Below are 23,423 nucleotides of genomic sequence, written 5' to 3'. Positions count from 1 at the left end.
GAAGGGGGGAGAGAAGAGGGCAGATGATGGAAGTGGTGAGAAGGGAGAGAGAGAAGAGGGCAGATGATGGAAGGAGGGGATAAATAAAAGGAGGGCACATGATGGGGAAAAGGATTGAGTTAGGGAAATACTGGAGGGGGTGAGGGAAAGAGGTGATGAGCTATAGGTAGACAGTAAAAAAGGAAATTGATGAGAGGGTAGTAAGAACGTAATCTAGATGGATGCAGAAAATAAATTGAAAAGGAAAATGAGGGAAGAAAGGGATTGCAGAAGAGAGGTGTAGGAGAGGAGAGAGATGCCAGGCCAATTGGGGTGAAAGGAGAGATGGAAGGGGGAGGCATACAGTTTCTGGAAGGGGCATAGAAGGAGAGAAGATGCCATATAGGGGCAGAGAGATGGCAGACAGTGGATGGAAGGAAGAGAGTAACAAGAAGATGAGGAAAGCAGAAACCAGAGAAGACAAAGGTAGAACAAAAATTTTCTATTTATTTATTGCTTTAGGAGACATGTGTCACTGTTTCTGTGGTGTTGCATTGTATGCAGAGTCCAGCTTCTTGCTGGTTCAATTTAATCTTTGTTTATGTATTTCTATTTTATCCCCCCTTTTACAAAACTGTGGAGCGTTTTTTAGCGCCAGCCATGGTGGTAGCAGCTCTGATGCTCAGAATTCTATGAGCATCAGAGCTGTTACCACCATGGCTAAAATCCACACTACAGTTTTGTAAAAAGGGGAGGGGTTAGTTTGTGATGACATATTCCATACTAGGCGAAGGTATTTTCTGTGTTCTGTGTGTTCGAAAGACATGGTTTTCTGTTAGGATTGACGGTGTAGGATTGATCTGTACTAGTCTGGCTTAAACTAGCCTTCCCCTCTCCACGCGGCATCCACTATTCAGGCAAACTGGGAAAATCCCTTCTCTTCAAAATCACAGGTCTTTGGAACGACCTCACCACCCCGCTGCGGAACCTGAGCTCCCTTCAGTTATTCCGCAAACAACTGAAAACCTGGCTTTTCAGCAAATTGTAGCTCTATCTTCCCCCCTTTCTCTCCCCCCTTCTACACATAAGTTCATGTAATCCTTTTTCTTCTTCTCTACCCACTATTTTAAGTTCTTGTAAACCGTGTCGAGCTCCATTCTCATGGAGATGATGCGGTATATAAACTTAAGGTTTAGATTAGATTGTTTAGTTTTACAATGGGTGTATTGATGTTGTACTGCTCACTACATATGTAAGATGCTGCCTTTTCCTAGGTACTCATGAGTGATGTGTGGCTTGTTACTAAAAATCATGTTTTTCGTACAGATGGGGGGGGTGCCAAAATATGATAGGCCCCGGGTGTCACATATGCTAGGTACGCCACTGAGGGGTGGGATGAAGCTGAATCCATTGCTGTGTGAGGAGCTGTGTCAGGATGCAAAGTAGTTCTTCTCCCTGCTGGAACATGTTGGTATGAGGTGGCCCACTTGGGTGGGAGAGTGCAAATGTCCTTGTGGCGTGTACCCTTTGGTCACTGGTCCCTCTCTTGAAAGGGCAGTGAGCCCAAGGACAAGGTGGAGGGTGAGACATTGTGCTTGCATAGGAATGCTGGAGGGATGTTGGACTCCCCCCAGCCAACCTCTGCCATCTGCCAACATCTGCCATCTGTCTCCATGGCCATGCTTATGGTAGAGCAGTGGCTTTTGTTGCGGCACTGTGCCTTGATCCTGTGCTTGGGGGATCTGGTGTGCCTCTGGAAATGTCCTTCTTGACTGCTGGCTGTGGCTGTGCCCAGGCTGCTCCTCGTTGCTTGTGTCTGTGAGCCTTGTGGGATTGGGAAGGCTCCAGCGGTTGTAGGGAATCCCTCCCTCCATGGATGGGCTGTGTCATTTGTGACATCAACGCTGATGTCAGCACCAACATGGGCCGGCCCCTCCCCTGTTGCTAGGGAGATGGGGATTAGCTGCGCTGCAATTGGCCCCACCACAATGGTTGACCTCTGAGGCTTGCGATGAGAGGGCCAAAGGTGATACGGCTTCCCCGGAGAGTGTGGGGGTGAACCCAAGGCCTGGAGGTGCTGCTGAAGGGTTTTCCAGAGGAGGCATCCCTGCAGGCAAAAGCTGCTGTGCCGACTGAATTCCCCCTGACAAGGGAGATTCAAGCTGATGGGTCGAGAGCGCAGAGGGGATTTCCTTTGCCACGGGGATGGGCTGGCTCTCTCGATGTTGGTTCTTTTCTGGGGTTTGCTCCATAGATGCTGCCAATGTAGGCCTTTGGTTTGTCTGCCAGGTGCCGGATGTTTCCTGGGCCTCTCTCCTCAGGAAGTCCCGCAACACTTGGCATCAGAGCTTGCGTGTGTACAGAGACATGCGGGCACAGTGCAAGCATGGCTGGTCCTTGTACATTGTAACCATGCCGCAGTCGCCAATTTATGAGGATCCAGCATGCTCATCCTTTTCTTGCATCCTGGGCATTTCTTTGAAGGTTCTGGTTTCCTTGACGATTCTGGCATCATCGTGTCGACATCCAAGCATGCGCAGAGGCCCTCCAGACATGGCCCCGAGCTTAGGGAAGGAAACCGGGGGTTCGTATGGGGGCAGTGCTGAGGGCAGAGATGGAGGCGACATGAGGTGGGGCTAGGGGGGGTGGAATGGGGCGAGCTAGGAAATCTGGCAACATTATTCTAGACAAAGCTACACACATATTTGGTGCTCTCTGCTGTGTCCGACACACAAAGGCAGACTTCTGATTCCTGTGCATACACACCCAACTGCCATTGTGAGGTTCTTGTGATCGTGCTGTTATTGGTGTCAAAGCACATGCTAGCACAAATTTAGTAAAAATGTGTGAGACTTAGTGTTGGCACACTCAGCTGATCAGTCTTCAGTGCTTACAAAGAACAGAGCAAGCCCTAGCATGGAAGCTTGACACTTTTTTCACTAAATTCCTGGGAATTTGAATAAATATATTTTGGGATACAGAGATTTAATTTGTTTCAAACCTATAAAATTATCTGCTCCCATAAGTTGGGAAAATGATTTATTCTTAAAATAGTATCTTCCCAGCTGTCGCAGCCTCCAGGCTCACCTCTACCATCGTTGGCTAGTATCCTCCCTGTTGTCCTAGCAATAAGTCTTACCTCGCTCCTCCTCTGTGCTCTCAGACTGATTCCCCAGAGTTCCTGTTATTGCCAGTAAACCAGAGGTGGCTGTCCCAGTGGCAGGCTGCATGCCTGTAGAGTGAAGAGTCACTGGGACAGCAGTGGGATGGTGAGAGAGGTGCTGGAGTTGCTGCTGGTGGAAGAAAGATAAATAGGAGTTATCAAAGGAGTTGCAGTCCTTCCCTATTCTGATGAAAGGCCAGGTGTTCTTGGCCCTTGCTACAAACATGCACTGGAATGCTATCTGACCCCAAGTAGCCACCTGTCAATGACTGATTTGGTTCTTAACATCTGTAAAAAGATCAAACAACTCATATCCCCATCCCTGCTCTATGCTACTTCAAGTCCCTTATTGGGGAGGTGATGTTACCCAGTCTCTGGAAACTTTAGGCCCTGCCTAACATTTCTGTGCATTGTGGGGGTTATAGTCCTGCAGTCAACATAGCACATCAGAAAGCCAGGCCTGCCCTCTAGTCTCTGTCCATGGAATGAACACATAAAGGCTATGATATTCAAATATCCCTGCATTGTACACATCTCCAGGAGCAGGGTAATTCTATACCCTGGTACATTTAGCTAAAATACAGGGGACTGGGATGGGACATTGTTGGAGAGGGTGTGGGATGGAAGGGACCTAAATTCATATGTGGTGGCTCTGTGAAGTGCTCAGGGGGGTTTTGGGATAATGTCATGTGTACGCAGATAGCGGGGAGACATTTAGAGTCATTTGGATGAGGGCGAGGTGGCTTTTGGCAAACTCTTTTTCACCGCTGCCAAAGTGGTCGTGGCAGTCGCCTGGCGGTCGCCAAGAGCTCCTACTCGGTATCTGGTGGTGCAGAAACTAGACAATTGGTATACCATGTACAAGAAGCTAACTGCTTTGAAGAAGCGTTGAATGGGGAGCTTTGTACATCTCTGGCATCGATATTCTACTTGGAAACCTTTGTATCCTATGTGAGGAGGGGTGGGGGAGGAGGGTTTGGGGGATTTGTAGCTTGTATGGTTGTAGTTGTTCTATGGTTGTATTTTTTCATCTTCCTTAATAAAAGATATTAGTTAAAAAAATAAGATTTTACCCAGGTATCTTAAGTAAAATGAGAACTGAAGACTGAACACCCCCCTCCCCTCTCCAAAGTATTCATACTATTCAACAACACAGGCACTTGTATCTGTGTCACAAAATGGTGGGATTAGGGCCAGGGAAATCAGAGCTGGCACACAATGGAGTTAGCTGATGACATGAAGTGCACTTATTTATGATGTGTCTGCTGGACTTGGTCATTTTTAAACATGAAACCCATTTAGAAAGGCCCTTTTTAAAAGAAGCTAAGCACCTGTCTAGACACCTTGGATTAACATTTCTTAAATTTATGGTTCTTGCTTTTTGTTAAACGTTTGCCACAGGTTTCAACTACACTGCTGAAATACCCCCTTTGCTACACCCATGGATTCTTTTCTGTGTAACTCACTTTCTAGCAACCACAAATCCCCTTTAGCAGGTACAGCTGATCTTGGATAGGTTAACTCTTACTGCAAAAAGTGGTGTTACCAGGTCACACAGAGCAGAGCCAAAGCTACTGAAACACAGGAGAAGGAACAGTAATTTTTGTCAGGGGAAATAGAGGAAGGGGCTTCCTAGTGTGTGTTTCTGCTCACCCCGATGGCAGTGTTCAGCTCCCCCATTGTCACCTGCTTGGCACGTTCCACTGCCTGGACTACTTGATGCTGGTGCTGGAAGGTACAAGATACAGGAGGGTGAGTACAATGATCGTGTTTAACAACCATTGCAATTTGGTCCCACACGTCACTCTTTTGGCACAGAACCCCTTACCAAGAATGCATCACTCTCTGTGGTGTCATCTCAGAATACTCAACTTCCATCCCAAAGGGCTAAAAATCTATATGGCCTATCTCCAGTAAAGGCTTTGTCCCAGGTCTTAATGGCCCTTACCTCACCTACCATGAGCAACCCTAGCAGGGATGCTGGAAAATGCTTCAGAAATTAACTCTCCCATTTTCACATTGGGTTTATCTCATTATTTCCACTGGGGCTCTTGAGGCCATGAGAATGGCTGCAATGAGCTTCTCCGGTCAGCTAGAACTCTACAGATTTTCTCCCCCATCTGCCCTACATCAAAGTAGCTGCACTCCTTACCTCTTGCGTCAGGAGGGGTATGATCTGAGCACAGATGGCACTTAACCTTTTCGCAATCTCAGCCTGCAAGAGAAAGGGGATGTCTGCTAATCTGCTCTCGTAGAGATCTTCATGGGTCAGATTCAGAGCAGCACAAAGGCAATAAGCATTCCCACTGAAGCACCCATTTCTTGCTCCATCACAGAGGATCCACAATGTAAGTCTCCGCAAAACAGTAAAGTTCAGGGAGAGATCACTCAGAAAAGAAGGGATTTCCCACATGTGCTACAGCACGCTTCCATGCCTGGGTCCACGGCTGAACATGTGTGCATATATGAAATAAGGAGGAAAGTAGAAGCTTTAAGGAGTATAAAAATAGCTGTCAAGGGGGCCAACCTGCTAGGCGAGAGATTTAGAGTCTGCCCCCATCATGCCAAGCTCCACCCATTGCTCTGCCTGGCCCCACCCATTGCTCCACCTCTGGCACAGTCGATTGGCAGCCAGAGGCAAAAGGAGTGGCCCGCCCTATCCAGCAGCAGAAAAACACTTCATAAAATGTAATTTCCTGCTGCCGTGGGATTAGCGGCAGCAGGTGACATTTTATGAAGTGTTTTCTGCTGCCCCTGGACAGGGAGGGCCACTCAGCAGAAAATTGCCGCTGACCCACAGGAGTGTGGGAGATGACCTGCAAAAGCAGGCGACTTTGCAGGTCGCTACAAGCTCAAGGCAGAAGTGGCTCGTCCAGCCTGACTCTAATGACCTTTCACCCTTTCTTTTCCCTCCCAAGAAGCCTTTCTTGCTCCATAAATCAATGGCTGTGGGGCTTTTTCAAAAAAGATAGACATCCAAAAGAGCACTTGGACGTCTTACTAGTTAAAATGTCCAAAGTGGGCATTCTCAAAACAGACTTTCTAAAAGTATTTCTAGTTGGTTTGTCTCCAGTGCATCCAAATCTTAAGGGGGAATGTTAGAGACATGTTTTGCTCGGGCTTAGTACTTGGACCCTCATCAGATATAATCAAACATTTAACAAAAGGTCCTGAGCTTTTTATGATGTTTGTAGCTAGACCTGTTTTTAAAAGTCTAAGGGCTAGATTCACTAAGCCAACCAATCGTGTATTAATCGGTTTGCGACCCCTTTGCAACCCGATTTCCCTCCGATCCAATTCACTAACCCATGCGCAGATCATCGACAGGCAAAGAGATGGTCTGCATATGTGTCGGGATCACTCAGTAGCGATCCGTGCGGTCGGTGGGGGGCGTTCCTCTGATCATCCCCATTTAAATATTAGCCTGTAGTGAATTTGTTGGCCTGCCACGGATTGGACACGGATCGGTCACGATCGGGCAGGTTAGTGCATCTAGCCCTAAATGCTAAAAAGGTGCCCAAACTGACCAGTTGACAACTGGAGGGATTAAGGCATGACTCCCCCTTACTCACCCAGTGGTCACTGACCCCCTCCAACCACCCAAAGATGTAAAAAAACAAAACCCTCCAATACATTCTAACCTGTATTACAAGGGGGTGCTGAAAAGTTCTCAGCCCAAGCAGCTTCAGATGTTAACAAAGATATTTGAGCCCAGAGAACAGAGGGGCTAAGTACTGCAATGAATTTCACATTAAAAGTTCTAGATACAGATGTCACCATATCTTGTTTATATTGAATGGTGAGCCCTCAAAAATCTACTGTGCCTACATTAAGATGACACCCACAGGCATATGAGTTATTGTTGTGGTGTACAGGTGGGTACAGTAAGTTTTGGTGGGTTTTGGAGAGATCACCATACAATATAAGCAAGATATGGTGACATCTGTGCTTAGGACTTTTAATGTGAAATTCACTACAGTACTTCCTAGAAGAGCCCCTCTGCTATGTTCAGCTGTCTGAACAGTTTACTAAAAATGCAGGCTGCTTAGAGGAAAACTTTTGTGCGTTTTTCATGTGGACATATTTATATTCAAGAATGGCCAAAAAAGATAGACGTACTAAGATCCAAAACATCTACATAGGCCATTAAAAAAAAAGAAAGATAGATGTCTTGCTGTTTTGAAAATGGACATTATCTCTACTGAATTTCTGGATATCTTTCCCAAAACATCCAAACTCTGATTTAGATGTCTTATCGAAAATGCCCCTCCACATTCCTAGCCCCACTAGGATTTGGATTCCACCCAATCCAGCATCCTCCACCCCTGGGAGAACACAACTTAGGAGGAAAAGGAGTTACCAACTACAGCAGGGCAAGGTGTGTCTGCCTTTCACTAACAACTTTCTCCATGGACAAGTAGGATAAGTCAGTCACATATGGGGTGACATCAACTGACAGCATCATGGACTTTGTGTGGCTAATTTATCTTGCTGTCCACGGAGAACCTCCATTACTGGTAAGTAACCTTGCTTTATCCACTGGCTAAATACTTTGAAGTGCACAATTCCAGTCCACCAGAATCATAAATGGATCTGATTTTACAAGTCAGCAGCCCGTGGAAATGTAGCTGGGTCTCAGCCCAAAAATGTGCAATATTCCAATCAATATTGTGGCTGTCTGTAAATTCAGGCCTGTTTGCAGTCCATCCAGGGAGATGAGAGTTGTACATTAAATTATTCAGTTTTTGCCCCAGGATAACCCCAGGGAGAACAATGTTTCTTGCTGTAATATTTCGTATGTGGCTCCCTTCAAGTGATGAGAACACATAATTTGCTCAGATTATTTTTTTTAAAAGTGGTCAGGTTTCAAATTCACTACTTGGGTACATTATAGAGAAACCACCTAGTCTAAGGGATGACAGACTTTATCCCTGTGCTCATTCCCTGAACTCTTCAGTCCTGGAAGTCACTGAATTATATCCTTGTACCTAGTACTCCTAGCAAGCAGGTACAGTAGACTCTCTGTTAACCGGAACTCAAGCAACCAGAACTCTTAAACAACCAGCAAAAAAAAAAAAAATCAAAGAAATACTGTAATACTTTAAATAAAAATGAAAATAAAATCAATTTCTGGTGGAAATTTAAGTGTAAACATGGCATGCCACACCTGAGTACGCCCATGCTTTGCCAACCACATGTCCGGTAGTTTGTCTGGAACTGTTTATGGTATGGCATAGTATGAGGTAAAGTATTAGGTTTATTTTTAATAGTAACTCTCAAGCATTATCAGCTTCTATCAATCCCCATGGATGCCAGTTAACTGAAAGTGTACTGTACTGGGAGGCCTGTGACTAATTCCCGGTGTGAGCTTGGCCCTTGGTTCTATGGCTGTGTGTTTTGGAAGACTGTAAACATTTCACACTCAGCCAAGTCTCAGGAGCACAGACTGTGTCTGGCACCAGATTCTCCATTGAGAGCAAGGGCGGGCTCTGCTGCAGGACCTCTCCCAGGCAGACCCGGACAATTAACCCCGTCACTACCAGTCTCCATTTTCTTTCTTTCCTGAGTTGTCAGAGCTGGTCCCTATAACCTGGAGCCTGCATGAGGTACAATTATCTTGAGGGCAGAGCAGGGACACTATTTCTACTGTTCATGTCGTGCTGAAGCCACCTGAAAAGTGTAAACTAGAGTTTAGCAAAAGCCTTCTGGAACAATCTGTGCTGCCACTGAAGCAGGAGTGGTGTTCTCTGCCATCACTCACCTGCTTGTGCATTTCAATGCTGAGTCCATATGACATCTCGTAGTACTGCAGGAGCAAAGCAGAAGACAGCAGTCAGGGCCTCAGAGCAGTCTCCACTACTGCCACACTAAGGGGGGTCTCATGGTCCCCCTCACCAAGGGACAGAATGCCCTCCATACCAACACACATCTGTTCTGACAAGCTCCTCTGAAACCATATCTTGCAATTCCTAAAGGAACATTTGTGATGTGTAAAATGTGCCCTGAACAGTTTCAGCACAACTGTTAATACAAAACTAATGCTCTCTGCAGCCAGAGCTTTCAGCAGAGCAACCTGATAGAAAAGGGAAGAGCCCTGACTTCTCTAAGTGGCCAGGAGCCATGTACTCCCTCTAGTCTCATGGATTTATTTGGGAATGTACAGATTATCAGAAATAGATCTGAATTCATGCTTTTGAACGCTGACATTTACATATCACCCTAATCATTATAGAACAATGCTTCCCTAATGCTGATCCACTATGACCCCATTTTAACACACACACAAAAAAAATCACGTGACCCCAGGTGATGAAAACAAAATATCTAAGCTTCCTTCCCCTTCTGTCCCTCATTTACGTCTTCCTTCCTCTATATTTCAAAGCATTAAGACAGTAGCAGCAGTCAGCACAGGGCTCTGTGTGTCAGAGTGAGTATACTCGCAGACTCCAGTACTCTGAATGGGTTTCCTCTTCCAGTCTAACAGGAAGCCCACACAGGAAGAGGAGGCAGGCCTGTCTTTTTTATTATTATTAACTTTTAATCACAAAGAAATATGCATTCAAGAAATAATCCAAATACACACACAGTAGATAACAAAAACTTTATAGCATACTAGCCTAATTCAACTTCATATACAAACAGCGAGCAAGGAGCAAGCCTTTCATAGACCCCATACTGATATTAAGAGGGCCAAAGGAGAAGAAGCCCTCTTTGTGTCCCCATCCACTTATGATGTAACCCCCTTTGAGACCCCAACCCATAGATTGGGAACCATTCTCGTAGTCTGATTTCCTGACCTATAGAGCTTACTATGTAAGGCAGTGATTCTATATCCACTAAAAGAAACCTTAGTAGATCAGACCCCCATGAGGGTACCTATAGGGATATTTGTGAAGTGAAGTGGAGCAATAGTCTAATGGTCAGCGCAATGGTCTAAGAACCAAATTTAATTCCTACTGCAGCTTCTTGTGATCCTGGACAAGTCACTTAACCCTCTATTGCTCTATTGACAAAAAAAATTTATCTTAGATTATGAAACCAATAGGAACAGAAAAAAAGTAACCTGTATATAATATGTAAACCACTTTGATTGTAACCACAAAAAAAGGTGAAATATCAAATCCCATTCCCTTTCCTCCTTACCTTTAGCAAATAGAGATAAAGTGACCTTCCCAAGGTCAGAAAAAACAACACTAGGATAAATAGAATGTGATACCAGGTCTGCTAGTTCTCTGTCTGTCTCTCTAACCTTTAGCCAGCCCTTTCATCATAATTTTGGACTGACTGCCTTATCTAAACCTTTTCCATTCACCCTGCTGTGTTGGACATCTGTCCACTAACAGCCTTGCACAGGCAGACACCAAATGACTTCAGGTTTCTTGTTTCTTTCTATTTACAAATACATTTATATATATATATATATATATATATACAATGCAAACACATGCACAGACAATGCAAAGCACTATTAGGGGAGATGTTTGTGTTGGCAAAGTGTTCCATGCTCCTGTCCTACAACTTGCCAATTATTTATTGAACCTACAACCAGTGAGATCCTTAAAAAAAAAAAAAAAAATCCAAATTTAAGTCAATGCTGTATTCAAAGGCCCAAAGACAGAGACCAGGACACTTATCTGCTAAGAGGGATATGCATTTAACTACCTCCCCCTCCTATTGTGTTCTCCCTTTTATGGATTCTTTACTTTTAAATTGTAATTCTCTCAACTCTCCCAACTGTTCTTGTTAGTCATGTGTTGTTAAGTGGATATTTGTCAATCTCGTCTCCCTATTTTTAATAAATTTTGTAAAACGCTTAGAAATCTTGATTTGCGTTTAATAAAAAAATTTAATAACCTTAAAACTTGCAATGGTAGTACACAAGGTGGAATAGACATAAAGATATTACCCCAAGCAGGGCCAGTTTAACTTATAAACCAGGTGAGGCCTTTGCGCGGAGCACTGGTGATAAAGGGCGCCAAAATCCTTGTCTGGCATCGCGGGAGAGATACCGGATTGGGATTAAGGATTCTGGCAACCTTTATCACCAGCTTGGGGGAGGGAGGAGGCTTCAGATAGCGGGGGGAGGGTTCTGATGCATAAGTTGGCTCAGGGCACCACAATCCCTTGAGCTGGCCCTGACCCCGAGGAGTCCATCTAACATATAGGGCTAGATTCACTAAGGACATCGATCATGTCCCGACCACTTTGCGACCCCGACCTGATTCACTAACCTTCTGGCTGATCTTGCCCGCACCCGATCCGATCCGCGCATGCAAATGAGGGAAATGGCATGCAAATGTAGGAAGGCAGCGATTCACTAAACAATTTAAGGAACACCAACTGGGCTGGCCGATCCAAAAAGAAGCAACTGCTGAGGACCAGTTGCTCACGTCTTTGCCCCGAAAGGAATCAGCGCCCTGTCTCTCCTGCTCTTGCCGCCCCAACTCTCCTGCTCTCTGCCGCCCTTCCCCGCAGTGCGAGCCCGTGGTTTTAACCCATGGGTTTAAAGCGGGGCTACACTGCGGGGAAGGACGGCAGAGCAGGAGAGTTGGGGCGGCACAGGCTCGCGAAAAGGAGAAGAAGCAATTATCAGCACAAAAAGTCTGCTATATGCCAAGCTGTATATTATAATATGTTGCCGATAGGAAAAGAACATTTCTTACTAGTGAGATTAAACGTATTGGCCTAGAAAGTACAAACAAGTCACTGCAGTAAAAGTTCAGCTGCTTCTTTTCTGCTAAGGTGATTTCCCCAAGCCTCACATTTACAGCTCGTTCTTGCGCGGAGAGAATGCGCAGACCATCTACACGCAAAGAAGATGGTCTATGCATGCGTCGGGATCGCTCTTCAGCAATCTGTGTGGTTGGTTTGGGGCGTGCCTCCAATTGCAATAATTTGCACGAGGACATGTCGTGAATCAGCCCCCCCCCCCCCAGCCGCAGATCGGATCAGATCAGATCCGATCCATGGGCTTAGTGAATCTAGCCCATAGTACCCAGAGCTTGTAGATTACCATCCTTATCCAAGACAAACCTATCACCTGTGCAAACTCTGAAACCTTAGGGGTAGATATTCAAAATGATTTAACCAGGCAGGAGAGGCTCTTCCCTTGGCCGGCTCTGCCTCTGATATTCAGTAGCATTTAACTGGACTCTGCTGCCAAACATCTCTGTGACTACCTTGGCACTATCCAGTTAGTGCTGGGGTGGTCTGGGAGCAGAGCAAGAACTTACCTAGATAATAGCAATTTTCAGTCTGTTAATCAGATAAACACCTGGATAAAGTTAGGATAGCATAAAGGCTGTCCTAACTTTATTCACTTATGGCCTGATACTATATATATAGTGCCTAAAAAAATTGGAGGCAAGCATAACGGTGCTCAGCATGATTCTATTAGAGAGCCTGAACTATTTAGAATCACGCTTAGAAGCTGTATGCAGCCTAACAATTCAGCGCTCCCATTTATGCCAAGAAAAACCAAGCCTAAATACCTAGGCCTAAGTTGTGAATAGATCGGGCATATTCGATAACAGTGCATGTAACTTTTAGAACACCCATGCTCCTCCCCTGGCCATGCCCCCTTTTGAGATTCATACACTAGAACTGACGTGCACCACTTTAAAGAATGTGCCTAACAAGTTGTGCACATTAATTTCTAATTAGTGCCAATTAGAGAGAAATTCTATAAATGGTGCCTTAACTTAGGCGCTGGTAGACATCCTACCGGCGCCTAAGTTAAGAGGGAAATGCCATTTCAAACGGTACTTAAATAAAATTTCAAAACACCATCTGGTGCCTAAAGAAATGGCACCAGAGTTGCGCCTCTGGAGGTGCCTACTGTCGCCTAACACCATTGTAGGCGTGGCTAATGCCGGAATGACGTTAGGCGCAATTTGCATTAAAGATAGGTGCAGAAATGTAGGCCTTGAAAACTCTGACCTAAATTTCCGGCGCCTACCTTTGCTGGAGGCGCGATTCTCTAAATGGAGGATTGACACGTGAACGTCAGCCGCTTTTAAGATGGCCACCAACAATGGCACCGCTTAGGGAATCTGGGTCTTGGTGTCCATTATGAGGTGTTAATTGCCAATTATCTGCGCCAAACGGTCTTGTTGAACAATTAAGTTGTGCGTGCAAATTGGCTTTCTGCACTGATTTACGCACAGTTTATGATGCTATATACAGAATTTGAGCTTTAGGGCCCAATATTTGAAAAGGGGTGGCCCAGGGCAGAACTGATTAGCTAATCAGTCAGCAGCAATGTAGCTAACCAAGCAGCAGGCTGAATATCATCATAAACGGTGACCCGTCAAATGCATGCAGGACACTGATGCGTAGACAATTCCGTCCTGACATTTGTGCGGACTAATGCGCGTGCCACCCTATGCCTTCCCGTTACAACTCGTGTGCGTTCTGTGGGGGGGAGAACCCCCACCTCTACACTCGCGCTCTCGTTCAGGGGATGTGTGGGGGGGGAACCCTCCACTACACTTACAATTTGCGCGTGCTCTGAGGGTGTGTGTGTGGGGAATCCCCCCACTACACTCGTGCTCTCGTTCAGGGGGTGTGGTGGGAAACACCCCCCCACTACACTTACAAATCCCGCTCTCACCATCTTACAACAGGCTCCGGGGGGAGGGGGGGATGGACAATTCTGCCTCGACAATTCCCCTCCATTCATGCGCGCACTTGTCGCTGCGCGCATTTGACGGAACGGAATTGTCAGCATGCCAATGTCTTGTGCGCTATTGACAGTGTGCCGCCTAAACAGCTAAGCCATCCTGCTTCCAAAGCCCCCTCCCATAAAAGGCAAAAACCAGAAGGATGCTTGAGTGCATAGAGAAAGGAATGGCTAGCAGGATAAAGGACAGTGATAGTCATTGCATACATCTCCAATAAGACTTAATGAGTATTGTGTACAATTCTAGAGACAGCACCTTTAAAAAGAAAATACACAGATCTCTGTTCAGAGGGCAACTACTACAACAATCAGCGGCCTTTGTAATAAATCATAAGAGGACAGACTTAAAGATCTCAATATGCGTTCTTTGAAAGAAAGGTGGGAGGGGGAGGTATGATAGAGGCAAATATCTCTGTGGCATAAATGCCACAGTCTGTCTGTCTGTCTCTCAGTTGAAAGGAAGCTCTGGAATGAGGGGGCACATGTAAAAGGTGAAAGGGGACAGACTCGGGAGTGACCTAAGTTCTCCATGGAAAGGATGGTGAATTTAGAGAATGGCCTCCTGGTGGAGGTAGTGGAGATAAAAACTGTATCTGAATTCAAGAAAGTTTGGGACAAGTATATAGGATCTCTAATGGAGGGTAGATTGCATAGATGAGCAGACTGAATAGGTCACTTAGTCTTTATCTACTTTCAGTTTTCGCTATGTTTAAGAGGTGCTGACAGGGAATATTGAGGTCTAATTCAGCCCACAGATGTCAGTGTTTTAAAACATGCTGACCACCGCTAGCTGGATATTGATGGGTTAGTTTTCCGGGCACTGGTCTGAATACTGAACAGCACTCAGATAACTACTGGGGGCATATTCAATGCCGGTGCCCACCATGCACTGAATATCAGGGGGTTAGTGGCTGTTCCAAGTACTTTACAATATGGGGGTGAGGAAGCTGTAGCTACAGACAATCTCTCTTGAAGCATCACTTTCCTTACCATAACATAATGCCTCTGGATTTCAGTCTTCTCACTTGCCAGCTTCTCGCACTCCAACTTCAAGCTATAAGGAGAAGGTTTGTTTACACAATCCAGATTCAGAGTGACTCCTCAGACTTCCCATAAATACCAGGGTTCTTCAAAGGTTTCTGCACTTTCATATTTTCACAGGAAATGGTTGGGGCGGGAGAAGTGGTAAGAAGGTGTGTGGTAGAATGTCATGTGACTAGTCAGTCAGGCAAGCCGGCTCTCCTTGCAGGAAGTGATGTCATTTGCTTTTGTGATATTTAATAAATAGTGTTTAAAATAATAAAAGTGCACAAACTTTTTGAAGATCCCTCGTACCAAGCTAATGCCCACCCTGAGACTCATCCTCTAAACCAGCTTAAGACCCAGAGACTAACCTCATCACTGCCTATCCAGATCTATCCTCCCCATCCAAGGAAACAGAAGTTGTGAGGGCACATCAGGCCTACCCAGTCTCCCTAGTTAAAATCCAGCTGTAATACCACAGACCCTGACTGATATCTTTCTGTCTCCTCAGTTCCTCTATGTTTAACTATACTGAACTAAATTCCATTTCTGTTTCACTGGGAGGCCATTTCATGAATCCATCCTCCTCCTTCCTATTGTTACACTTAAGTTACCCTTCCTGGAGCCTCAGACCCTCACTTCTCCTTCTTGACTTATCTTTCTCTGAAAGAGGTTTCATTCTCGTACTGACATATCTTTAAGGTGCCTGGAAGTCTCTATCATGCCCCTACCTCCTCTGTTTCTCCTCTCCTCTAGGGTACACATATTCAGGCTCCTTCTTTTAATGTTATGTTAATCAGATTTTCTATTCCTCCTTTACCTATTCAGCTCAAGGTCTGATTAAATTACAAGAGGTTGGGTCAGTTACCCAGGAAGTTACAATGGACAGTTTGACACGGACATTCAATAGAGTTGCTATTACAGGCAGATCAGTACAGTTATTAATAGAGTTAGGTCATAGTTACAAACACAGAGTTACAAGTTTAAGTAGGTCATCTTTGGTTCATCATTATGTCCCAGGAGTTGCGTTGGACAGTTTAGAAATGGGCTTTTACAATTACCATTTCAGTTACTTCCGGGTTGGCTTCCTGTATTTGTACAGAAATGCTTTTAAAAGTTTTTTGAACCTGAGATAGCGGTCACAAGATCATAGTGTAAGTGGTAGTTAGTTCCAGCGTTTTGCTAATTGATATTGGATGGATAAGGTGATTTGCCAGGTAAACTTGGGAATTTTAAGTGGAAAAGATTTTTGGTGGAATATCTGTTGGAGGCACCCTGGAGCAGGGGCATTCCCTCTCGGGAACTTAAAGGCAGGGATGCCTAATTTAAACCTGATCCTTGCAGTTATGGGCAGCCAATATAGTTTCATATAGTAGGGCTGTAGGTGTTCCGTTTTCCATAGTCCATAAATGAGTCTTACTGCTGCATTTTTAACTGAGTTGTAGACTCAATAGCAATGTTTTAGAGCAAAGAACTAGTATTACATTATAGTAGGCTGTCAAGATAGGATTAGCGATTTCACTAAAATTCAAACAGCCTCCGTTTCAACATATTTTCTGATGGATCTTAGCTTTCTCTACACAAGGAAAGATAGTTTTATTATTGGTTGTACTGGCTTTTCATGGATAGATGGTTATCAATTTCTACTCCTAAGATTTGGAATTTTAGTTCTAATGGAAAATCTGTGTCATCTACTCTACTGTAATTTTAATGCAGACCCCCACACCATTTTGGTAGTCTCTCTCAGACTACATCTAACTTTCTATAATTATCTTTGTAGATGTCCAGTGTCTACAACTAGACACTGGGGCAGTAGCCCAATAGTTAGTGCTAGAGCCATAGCCAGCACCTCCAATTTAGGGGGAGCTCAGAGGTGGATGGTGGGGGACAGTACATTCCATCTTTCTCTCTCCCTTGTAGCACACCAAAAATAATAACTTTTCTGGCAGACATGCTGAAGCCCCACCAAATCTCATCCTCATGCTGCTGCAGTAAAGAAGTTATCGGTGTTCTGTCAATACCAGGACTCCCAGAGCATGCTCAGTTCTTATGCCAGTATCTCACAAACTGTGTATCAAGGCACAGTGGTGTGCCACAAGAGATTCCAGAATTTTACTTTATTTTTAAAAATTTCCTTCATAAGTATACTAGATGACATGTACGTCACATACACAAGAGTCTGTCAATGTTATGAGCATCTGTGTGTGAAAGAATACAACCACCCAGACAAGCATCATTCTTTGACGCGATTGGTTCTTGGAAACTACCAGCAAGTAATTTGATTTTTATTTTTATATGCAGTAATTAACCTACCTTGAGCAACATAGCAATTGAGGCTTTGTTACCAGTTGAATTTTCTTATCTTTGTGAACTTGGATTTTCAGCTCTGACAGAAATTAAATTGAGAAAAACAGAGAACGACTGTAGATGGTGGATGATGAAATGCGTGTTTGCTTGTCAACTATTGAGCTGCATTTTGAGTTAATTTGCACTCAAAAACAAGCACATCCATCGCATTGATTAGCAATTCTATCTACTTTAGTTTCACCATTGTTACAATTACCCATACATAGCTTAAAGAATTTTAAATACAGAACTCTTAAATTTAAATTTTTGTTGATTTTGCAATTTTATAATTTCAATTATAACATGCCACGAAAAACATTTGCTCCATTTAGGGCCTCTTCTACTAAACCGCGCTAGAAGTTTTAGCACTGGGAGCCACACTGAATGACCCGTGCTGCTCCCGACGCTCATAAGAACTCTATGAGCGTCAGGAGCAGCGCGGGCTATTTAGCGCTGCTCCCTGCACTAAAACCGCTAGCGCGGTTTAGAAGAAGAGGGGGTTAGTGTGCCAGGGCTAAAAAAAGTTTGAGAGACACTATCTTATGCAAACTGAGCACGTGTGAGGAGTTATGTTGTCGGCAGCTGGCAGTATGCTGCCAACTTCTGTGCTGCAGCAGTGTGAGGAAGGGAGTAACTTGGCAATGAATTTCTTTGGCTGGCAGGGTTTCGGCATTCCTATCAGCCATTTGATGACAGCTCCACATTTAGAACAGAGAGAAGGCATGAGCCCAAAGTGAGGGGCGGGGGGGCAAAGCCCCCTACTGTGACTATGCTACTGGTTAGCTCAGTGGGCTGAGAACCTGGGCAACTGGGTTTGATTCCCACTGCAGCTCCTTCTGACACTGGGCAAGTCACTTAACCCTCCATTGCCCCAGCTACAAAAAACATAGATTATGAGCCCACTAATGACAGAGAAAGAACCTGTATGAAAAATATAAACTGCTTTGGTTGTACCACAGAATGGCTGTAAATCAAAAATCTATACACAAATACTCCAGGGGAGCTTCACTGATGACTCATACCAGAGACATTAAATCACATCTGCTATAAATCCCCATTAACCATCAAGCCAGTCCCTTACGAGACCAGTTCTCATCACCTACCAGGGACTTCACTTCTCATGAGCCTTTCTTAAAGCATCTCATAAAACTCAAATGAGGAGTCATTCAGCAGGGATTCAAGCGAGTTGAATAGACTCTTCATTACCTCACACCGTCTTCTCAAACATCGAGGCGTCCAGTGACTGTAATATCTCAGCCCTCAGTGTCAGAGCGCAACACTTCCCAGTGTAGTGAAGTGAACAGATTGGACTCCAGCCCATTCACAGCACACCCAGTGCTTCAATATCACAATCTCTCTGATAGACACTGCAAAATGTGCAGCTCCATAAGTACTTATGATGATCCACCTCTGTTATTCCATGATACCCATATTTCAGTCTGCTCATCTGTTTATGTTTACTAAAATCTTTCTATATCGCCTATAAAGCCAAAAAGCATCAAAGCCACCCCACTGCCTCCTCACCCCAAGTCCTCAATCTCTGTGCCTGTCATCCTGCTGCCTCCTCACCCCAAAAGCCTTGGTCTGTACACCTGTCACCCTATTGCCTCCGTATCCCAAAACCTTGGCTTATGCACCTGCTACCCCATAGCCTCCTCATACCCAGACCTCCAGTCTCTGCAACTGTCACCCTACTGCCTCTTCACCCCAAACCTTGGTCTGTACACCTATCACCCCATAGATTCCTCACTTTCAGCACCTGTCAACCTACAGCACTGTCAACCCATAACCTTGGGCTGTACACCTTACACATTTGTGCCTCCTCACCTCAAAACCTTGGCTTTTGCAGCACACCCCACAGCCCCCTCACCCCCAAACCTCAGTCTCTGCACCTGTCGCCCTAGAGCTGCCTCAACCCCAAACCTTAGATTTTTGTGTTGTTGTTTTTTGTTTTTATTTTTTTTGCTTGTCATCTACAGCCTCCTCACCCTCAGACCTGTCTCCGGACCTGTCACCCTACAGCCTCCTCACTCCAAAAATTTGGGCTATCACCCTATGGTCTCCTTACCCCCAGACTTCAGTATCTGCACCTGTAACCCTACAGTCTTCTTGCCCCAAAACCTTGATCTGTGCACCTGTCTCACTGCTGCCCTCCCTCCACATCTTCTGGCGTCTTGAGTTCTCTGGTCCTTCTCTCTGTCTTGTCTTGTGCACACTCTGCTCTCGCCACTCTGTCCCTTTCTTTTTGCTCCGTTTCCACATTGGGGAGCTCCCCTGGCTCCCACTCTATTACTTCCTACCTGTGATACTGGGCTTGCAGGAACTGGAATTCTTCCTTAATTCGGTCACACATTTCCAAAATTGAAAATTTGAAGGGCTGCCCAGATTGGAGAGGAGCCTATAGCAGTAAAAAAAAATAAATAAATAAAAGAAGAAAAAGCAAATTAGCCTTCTGAGTCCTCTCACACAACTTTACAGGAACCTGCCTATCCTCTCCCTTCCTTCCTTCCCTCTCCCCTATATTCCCCCCTACCCCTTCCTGGAGGTCTCTCTCAAACTGTCTATTTTTCTTTTTGCTGACCCCATCTCTCTTTTAATCTCACCCATGTCGCACTATTCCCTCCCACATCACCCCCACTCTCCTGCCTGTGTCTGATTGACCCCCTCCCCTGAACTGACTCCTCTGCTTATCTCTGCTCTCTCCCCCCCCCCCCTTCAGACGGCCAAATTTTCTGACACTTACCAGATGTCTTCCTTGAGGGTACATCCCAAGACACTCTCCCCAGGAAAGACTTAAAAAAACAAAAACCTCAAAGCTTCACAAACAGCTCTTATCACCGACCGACCGGTTGCAAAATCTGTGCCAGTTCTCAGAAGGAAATTATACATTAAAAAAGCTTTCTGGAGGGAAGCCTGTGGCCAGAGTTGTAAGCTGTCTCTCCTTTCCTCTTCTGTTTTCTTTGGGTATGTTTATCACAGGCAGTATTATTGTATCCAAAATAATCTCTTGGAAATTGGGGGGGTGACTCCCCTCTCCTGACTGCCAGTAATCTGTTTGAAAAGTGGAAGAAACTGGACGAGCAGAAGGTCAGAGGAGAAGCTGGTCACAATTCAGCAGCCCCTGGCTGCAGAGAGAAGTGGCTTCTGGCAGGAGACAGCTAAGAAGGCTGCACAGCAAACTCTTAAGGTGGCTCCACAACATTTTCTCTGCTAGCATGCCAGGCAATGTCAGCTGAGGCACCAATGCATTACCTCCACAACCACACCAGTCACTACCAGCAAGGGAGGGGGGGCTACAGAGCATCCTTTCAGTGACCACACTAAGCAGTGTCAGCAGGTAGGGGGGGGAGGGGTCTCCACCACACCCCCTGCACAATGGTCCCTGGCAGTAGCAGCAGGATCTCAGCAGGAACTATTTCAGACCTGTGGTCCTATTTTCAGGTAATCCCGCTAAGTTTTACTCTCAACTAAAAGAATTAATTTAGCCAGACAATGGAAATATTTACTTGTCTTTGATGCTCAATTATCATATTCCAAAAAATATTATTTTGCCTGTGTTACACTTTGAACTGAAAAGCATTTGTTGATGTTATTTATTCATTGTGTACTTTCCCCAAATACATTCTGAGCCTCTTGATGTTTGAGTCTCTGCCGATGTACTCACCTGCAGGGACCCAGCAGCCTTGGACCTTGACTGAGGAAAGAGAATCCCATCACTAGATGAGACCTCATGGCACCATTAAGATCCCTCTTGCCAAGCTCACCACCCTATTATCCCTGGCCAGCAGTTTAACCCTACCCTCTAACTGTAACCCCTACCCTGGCATTCTGTTTGTCTGTCTTGATTGTTTAGGTTGTAAGCTCATTTGAGCAGGGAATATCTCCTTTGTGACTCTGTACAGCGTATGTCTGGTAACACTCTAAATTAATAGTAGTAAGCAAGCTACTAAATTGTCCCACCCCACCTCAATCTGCACAAGTAATCAAGATGCAGGAGTGGGCGAGTCAATGTATAAAAAGCAGCATTTACCTGTAAAAACAACCTGGGGGATGGGGGACAGGCTGAATCAATGAATCAAATTCCTTTAGATATATGGAAATTTAAACAACAAAGAAAACTGGTCTGCATAAAAATCTGAAGTTCTGGAAGCCAACCAGGCTGTTCTGGGCAGAATCTGTATAGCACTCATGGATTCATCATCTTGTTGACGTCCAGGACCACTCCAAAAAACTGCAGTATCCTGGTCCTTGCAGGGAGGTCCACCAAATTCCACTCAAAATGCTTCGTTAATGTGCTGCTGAGTGACATCTGTGATGGGAGTTTGACCACGCTCCCTTGGGTTAAAAGTGGACGCTTGTGAAGGAGAAATTGTCCATACAACCACAAAATCTGATGCTTCATCAGATGGATCATCTTTTACATGAAGATTTATTTCTGTCTTGGTTTGGATGTGACGTTATTGCTGGGAGCTCATGACGCCATCGGACTGTTGCCCCAGCACAAATATTCCTATTGGTTGACTGATGATAATTTACCACTTGAGATGGCATGGGGAAATCCACTGCTTATTCTTAGGATAAGCAGCATAAACTCTGTTTTATTACTTGGAATCTAGCTAGGCACTTGAATTGGCCACTGTCGGAAACAGGATACTGGGCTTGATGGACCTTCCGTCTGTCCCAGGATGGCAATTCTTATGTTCTCACTGTTTATGAAATAGCTAGCCAAGAAAGTCACAGGAAGTTCACAAAAACCAGCGTCTCCTACCTGCAGAGGCTGGTACTGCAGGAGGGGGGTGAGCTTTCCCACACTCAACATTCCTGCACCATTCTCCCAGATGTGCGCCCTACAGGAACTACAACCTCTCTCCCTACTGTCTGCCACTATATGCCCCGTACGCATCCATATGTGACATTTTCTCAGTCTGTCACCAATTACTGTCCAGATGCAGTGAGTGATTACTCAATTTCGTCAGAAGAGGGGGAGGCTTGTGCTCCCGTAGAGCCACCAGAGGCCCCTCCTCCTCCTCCATAGCTTCCTTCGGTGCATCAATCAGCGACCTCCCAGAGCCACCTTAAACGAGCTTTTCAACCTCTGCTTCTGTGCAAACTCTTCATTGGCTGCTGTCCGCGGTAGGCTTTGGCCATTCAGCTATCAGAGTTCCCACATGGGTCCATGACGTCACGCCAGCTACAGTCAGAACCGCCTTACTCGGTGTTCTGGGTGCTGTAGTTCGTTTTGTCGTGCTTGAGCGGCCGGCAGGGTGGTAGATGTGAACCCTGAGCAGAATCGAACCGATCCGACAGTCTATGCATTTCAAATGGAAAGGTGCGTGCGATCAGCTACAGCACACGGGCTGGAAACTTGAGAAAACCTGGCTCCATCCCGGGCCTAAAACTACATTGCCCACAACTGGCTCAAATGTCAATCAAAGTAACGTGGGGCTGCTTCTCAGCTGCCCCAGCTTTCCTGTGTCTGTCAACCCTTTCCCCTCCCAGAAGTAGCTGAATGGTGTAATTACTGCACATTGATCTCACTGAAGCAGGCTTTGCTGTTAGCCATGAATCAGGCTTTAGCTAGAGGAGCACATCCCTTTAACATTAAACACAGCACCTTCAATCAGAAACCTGCCTGAGCAGCCACCACCCACACATGAAATGAGCAGAGCCTGAGCTTAGAGATCAAACAGCTCTGTCACCTCTCCCAGCAGCTGGAAGAAAACAGGAAACTTTATTGTCATGACGGTTTGTACATGTGTTGCCAAAGTGGTTAGATTAAAGGGGGGGGGAGGAGGAAATGCATAATATTACTAGTAACAGGAAAGCAATAAACAATTACAAGAACAATTCCAGGGTTCTGATGCTGGATGTCAACTCGTCATGTTACGTTTTGGGCCCAAAGTCCAACGCAGAAAACTATGGTAGAGCAACATGTAGATATCTGCCTCCATCGCAAGTGTAATACTGTGGCATGCAGCAAGCTAAGCACATGCAAACTTTATGGGCACAGAACTTGCATGTATATCGAGGAAGCCTGCTAAACGCATGCACACAAAGGTTTTGTGGTAAGCCTGGCTTCTTGTGCATATGTCAAAGCAAAAGCAAAAGTGGCAGCACCTATTCTGCTCATAAATATCAGCTTTGCAAAAATTTATTGCACATTACATTACAATGTGTGCTTTTTCAGTTTTGTTACCCTCCCCCCCCCCAACGTGACTGCTTCCCTCCCCC

At 45.3% G+C, this 23,423-nt stretch overlaps 1 protein-coding gene across 5 annotated transcripts in view; it reads right to left on the bottom strand.

Moving 5' to 3' along the window:
* Positions 1-20,451, bottom strand: part of TLE2 (TLE family member 2, transcriptional corepressor) — a 78,408-nt gene extending 57,957 nt beyond the window's left edge. Inside the window, exons 1-7 of one of the 5 annotated variants that reach the window (XM_033955002.1) lie at positions 19,936-20,451; positions 19,493-19,590; positions 14,814-14,877; positions 8,904-8,948; positions 5,295-5,357; positions 4,796-4,870; positions 3,119-3,269 (exon numbers count right to left, since the gene is read on the bottom strand). In XM_033955002.1, the coding sequence (XP_033810893.1) occupies positions 3,119-3,269; positions 4,796-4,870; positions 5,295-5,357; positions 8,904-8,948; positions 14,814-14,877; positions 19,493-19,590; positions 19,936-19,959 (520 nt within the window). In that variant the 5' untranslated portion in view covers positions 19,960-20,451. Of the gene's footprint in view, positions 1-3,118; positions 3,273-4,795; positions 4,871-5,294; positions 5,358-8,903; positions 8,949-14,813; positions 14,878-18,295; positions 18,410-19,492; positions 19,591-19,935 lie in introns of those variants that run through there. The other 4 variants (XM_033955001.1, XM_033955003.1, XM_033955004.1 and 1 more) reach the window with 4 other exon arrangements.
* Between the last annotated feature and the right edge of the window lie 2,972 nt (positions 20,452-23,423).

Source organism: Geotrypetes seraphini, chromosome 8 (assembly GCF_902459505.1).
Source record: "Geotrypetes seraphini chromosome 8, aGeoSer1.1, whole genome shotgun sequence".
NCBI classification, from domain to species: domain Eukaryota; kingdom Metazoa; phylum Chordata; class Amphibia; order Gymnophiona; family Dermophiidae; genus Geotrypetes; species Geotrypetes seraphini.
Note: the sequence above shows the minus strand (reverse complement) of the source record. Positions and strands in the feature narration are given on the sequence as shown.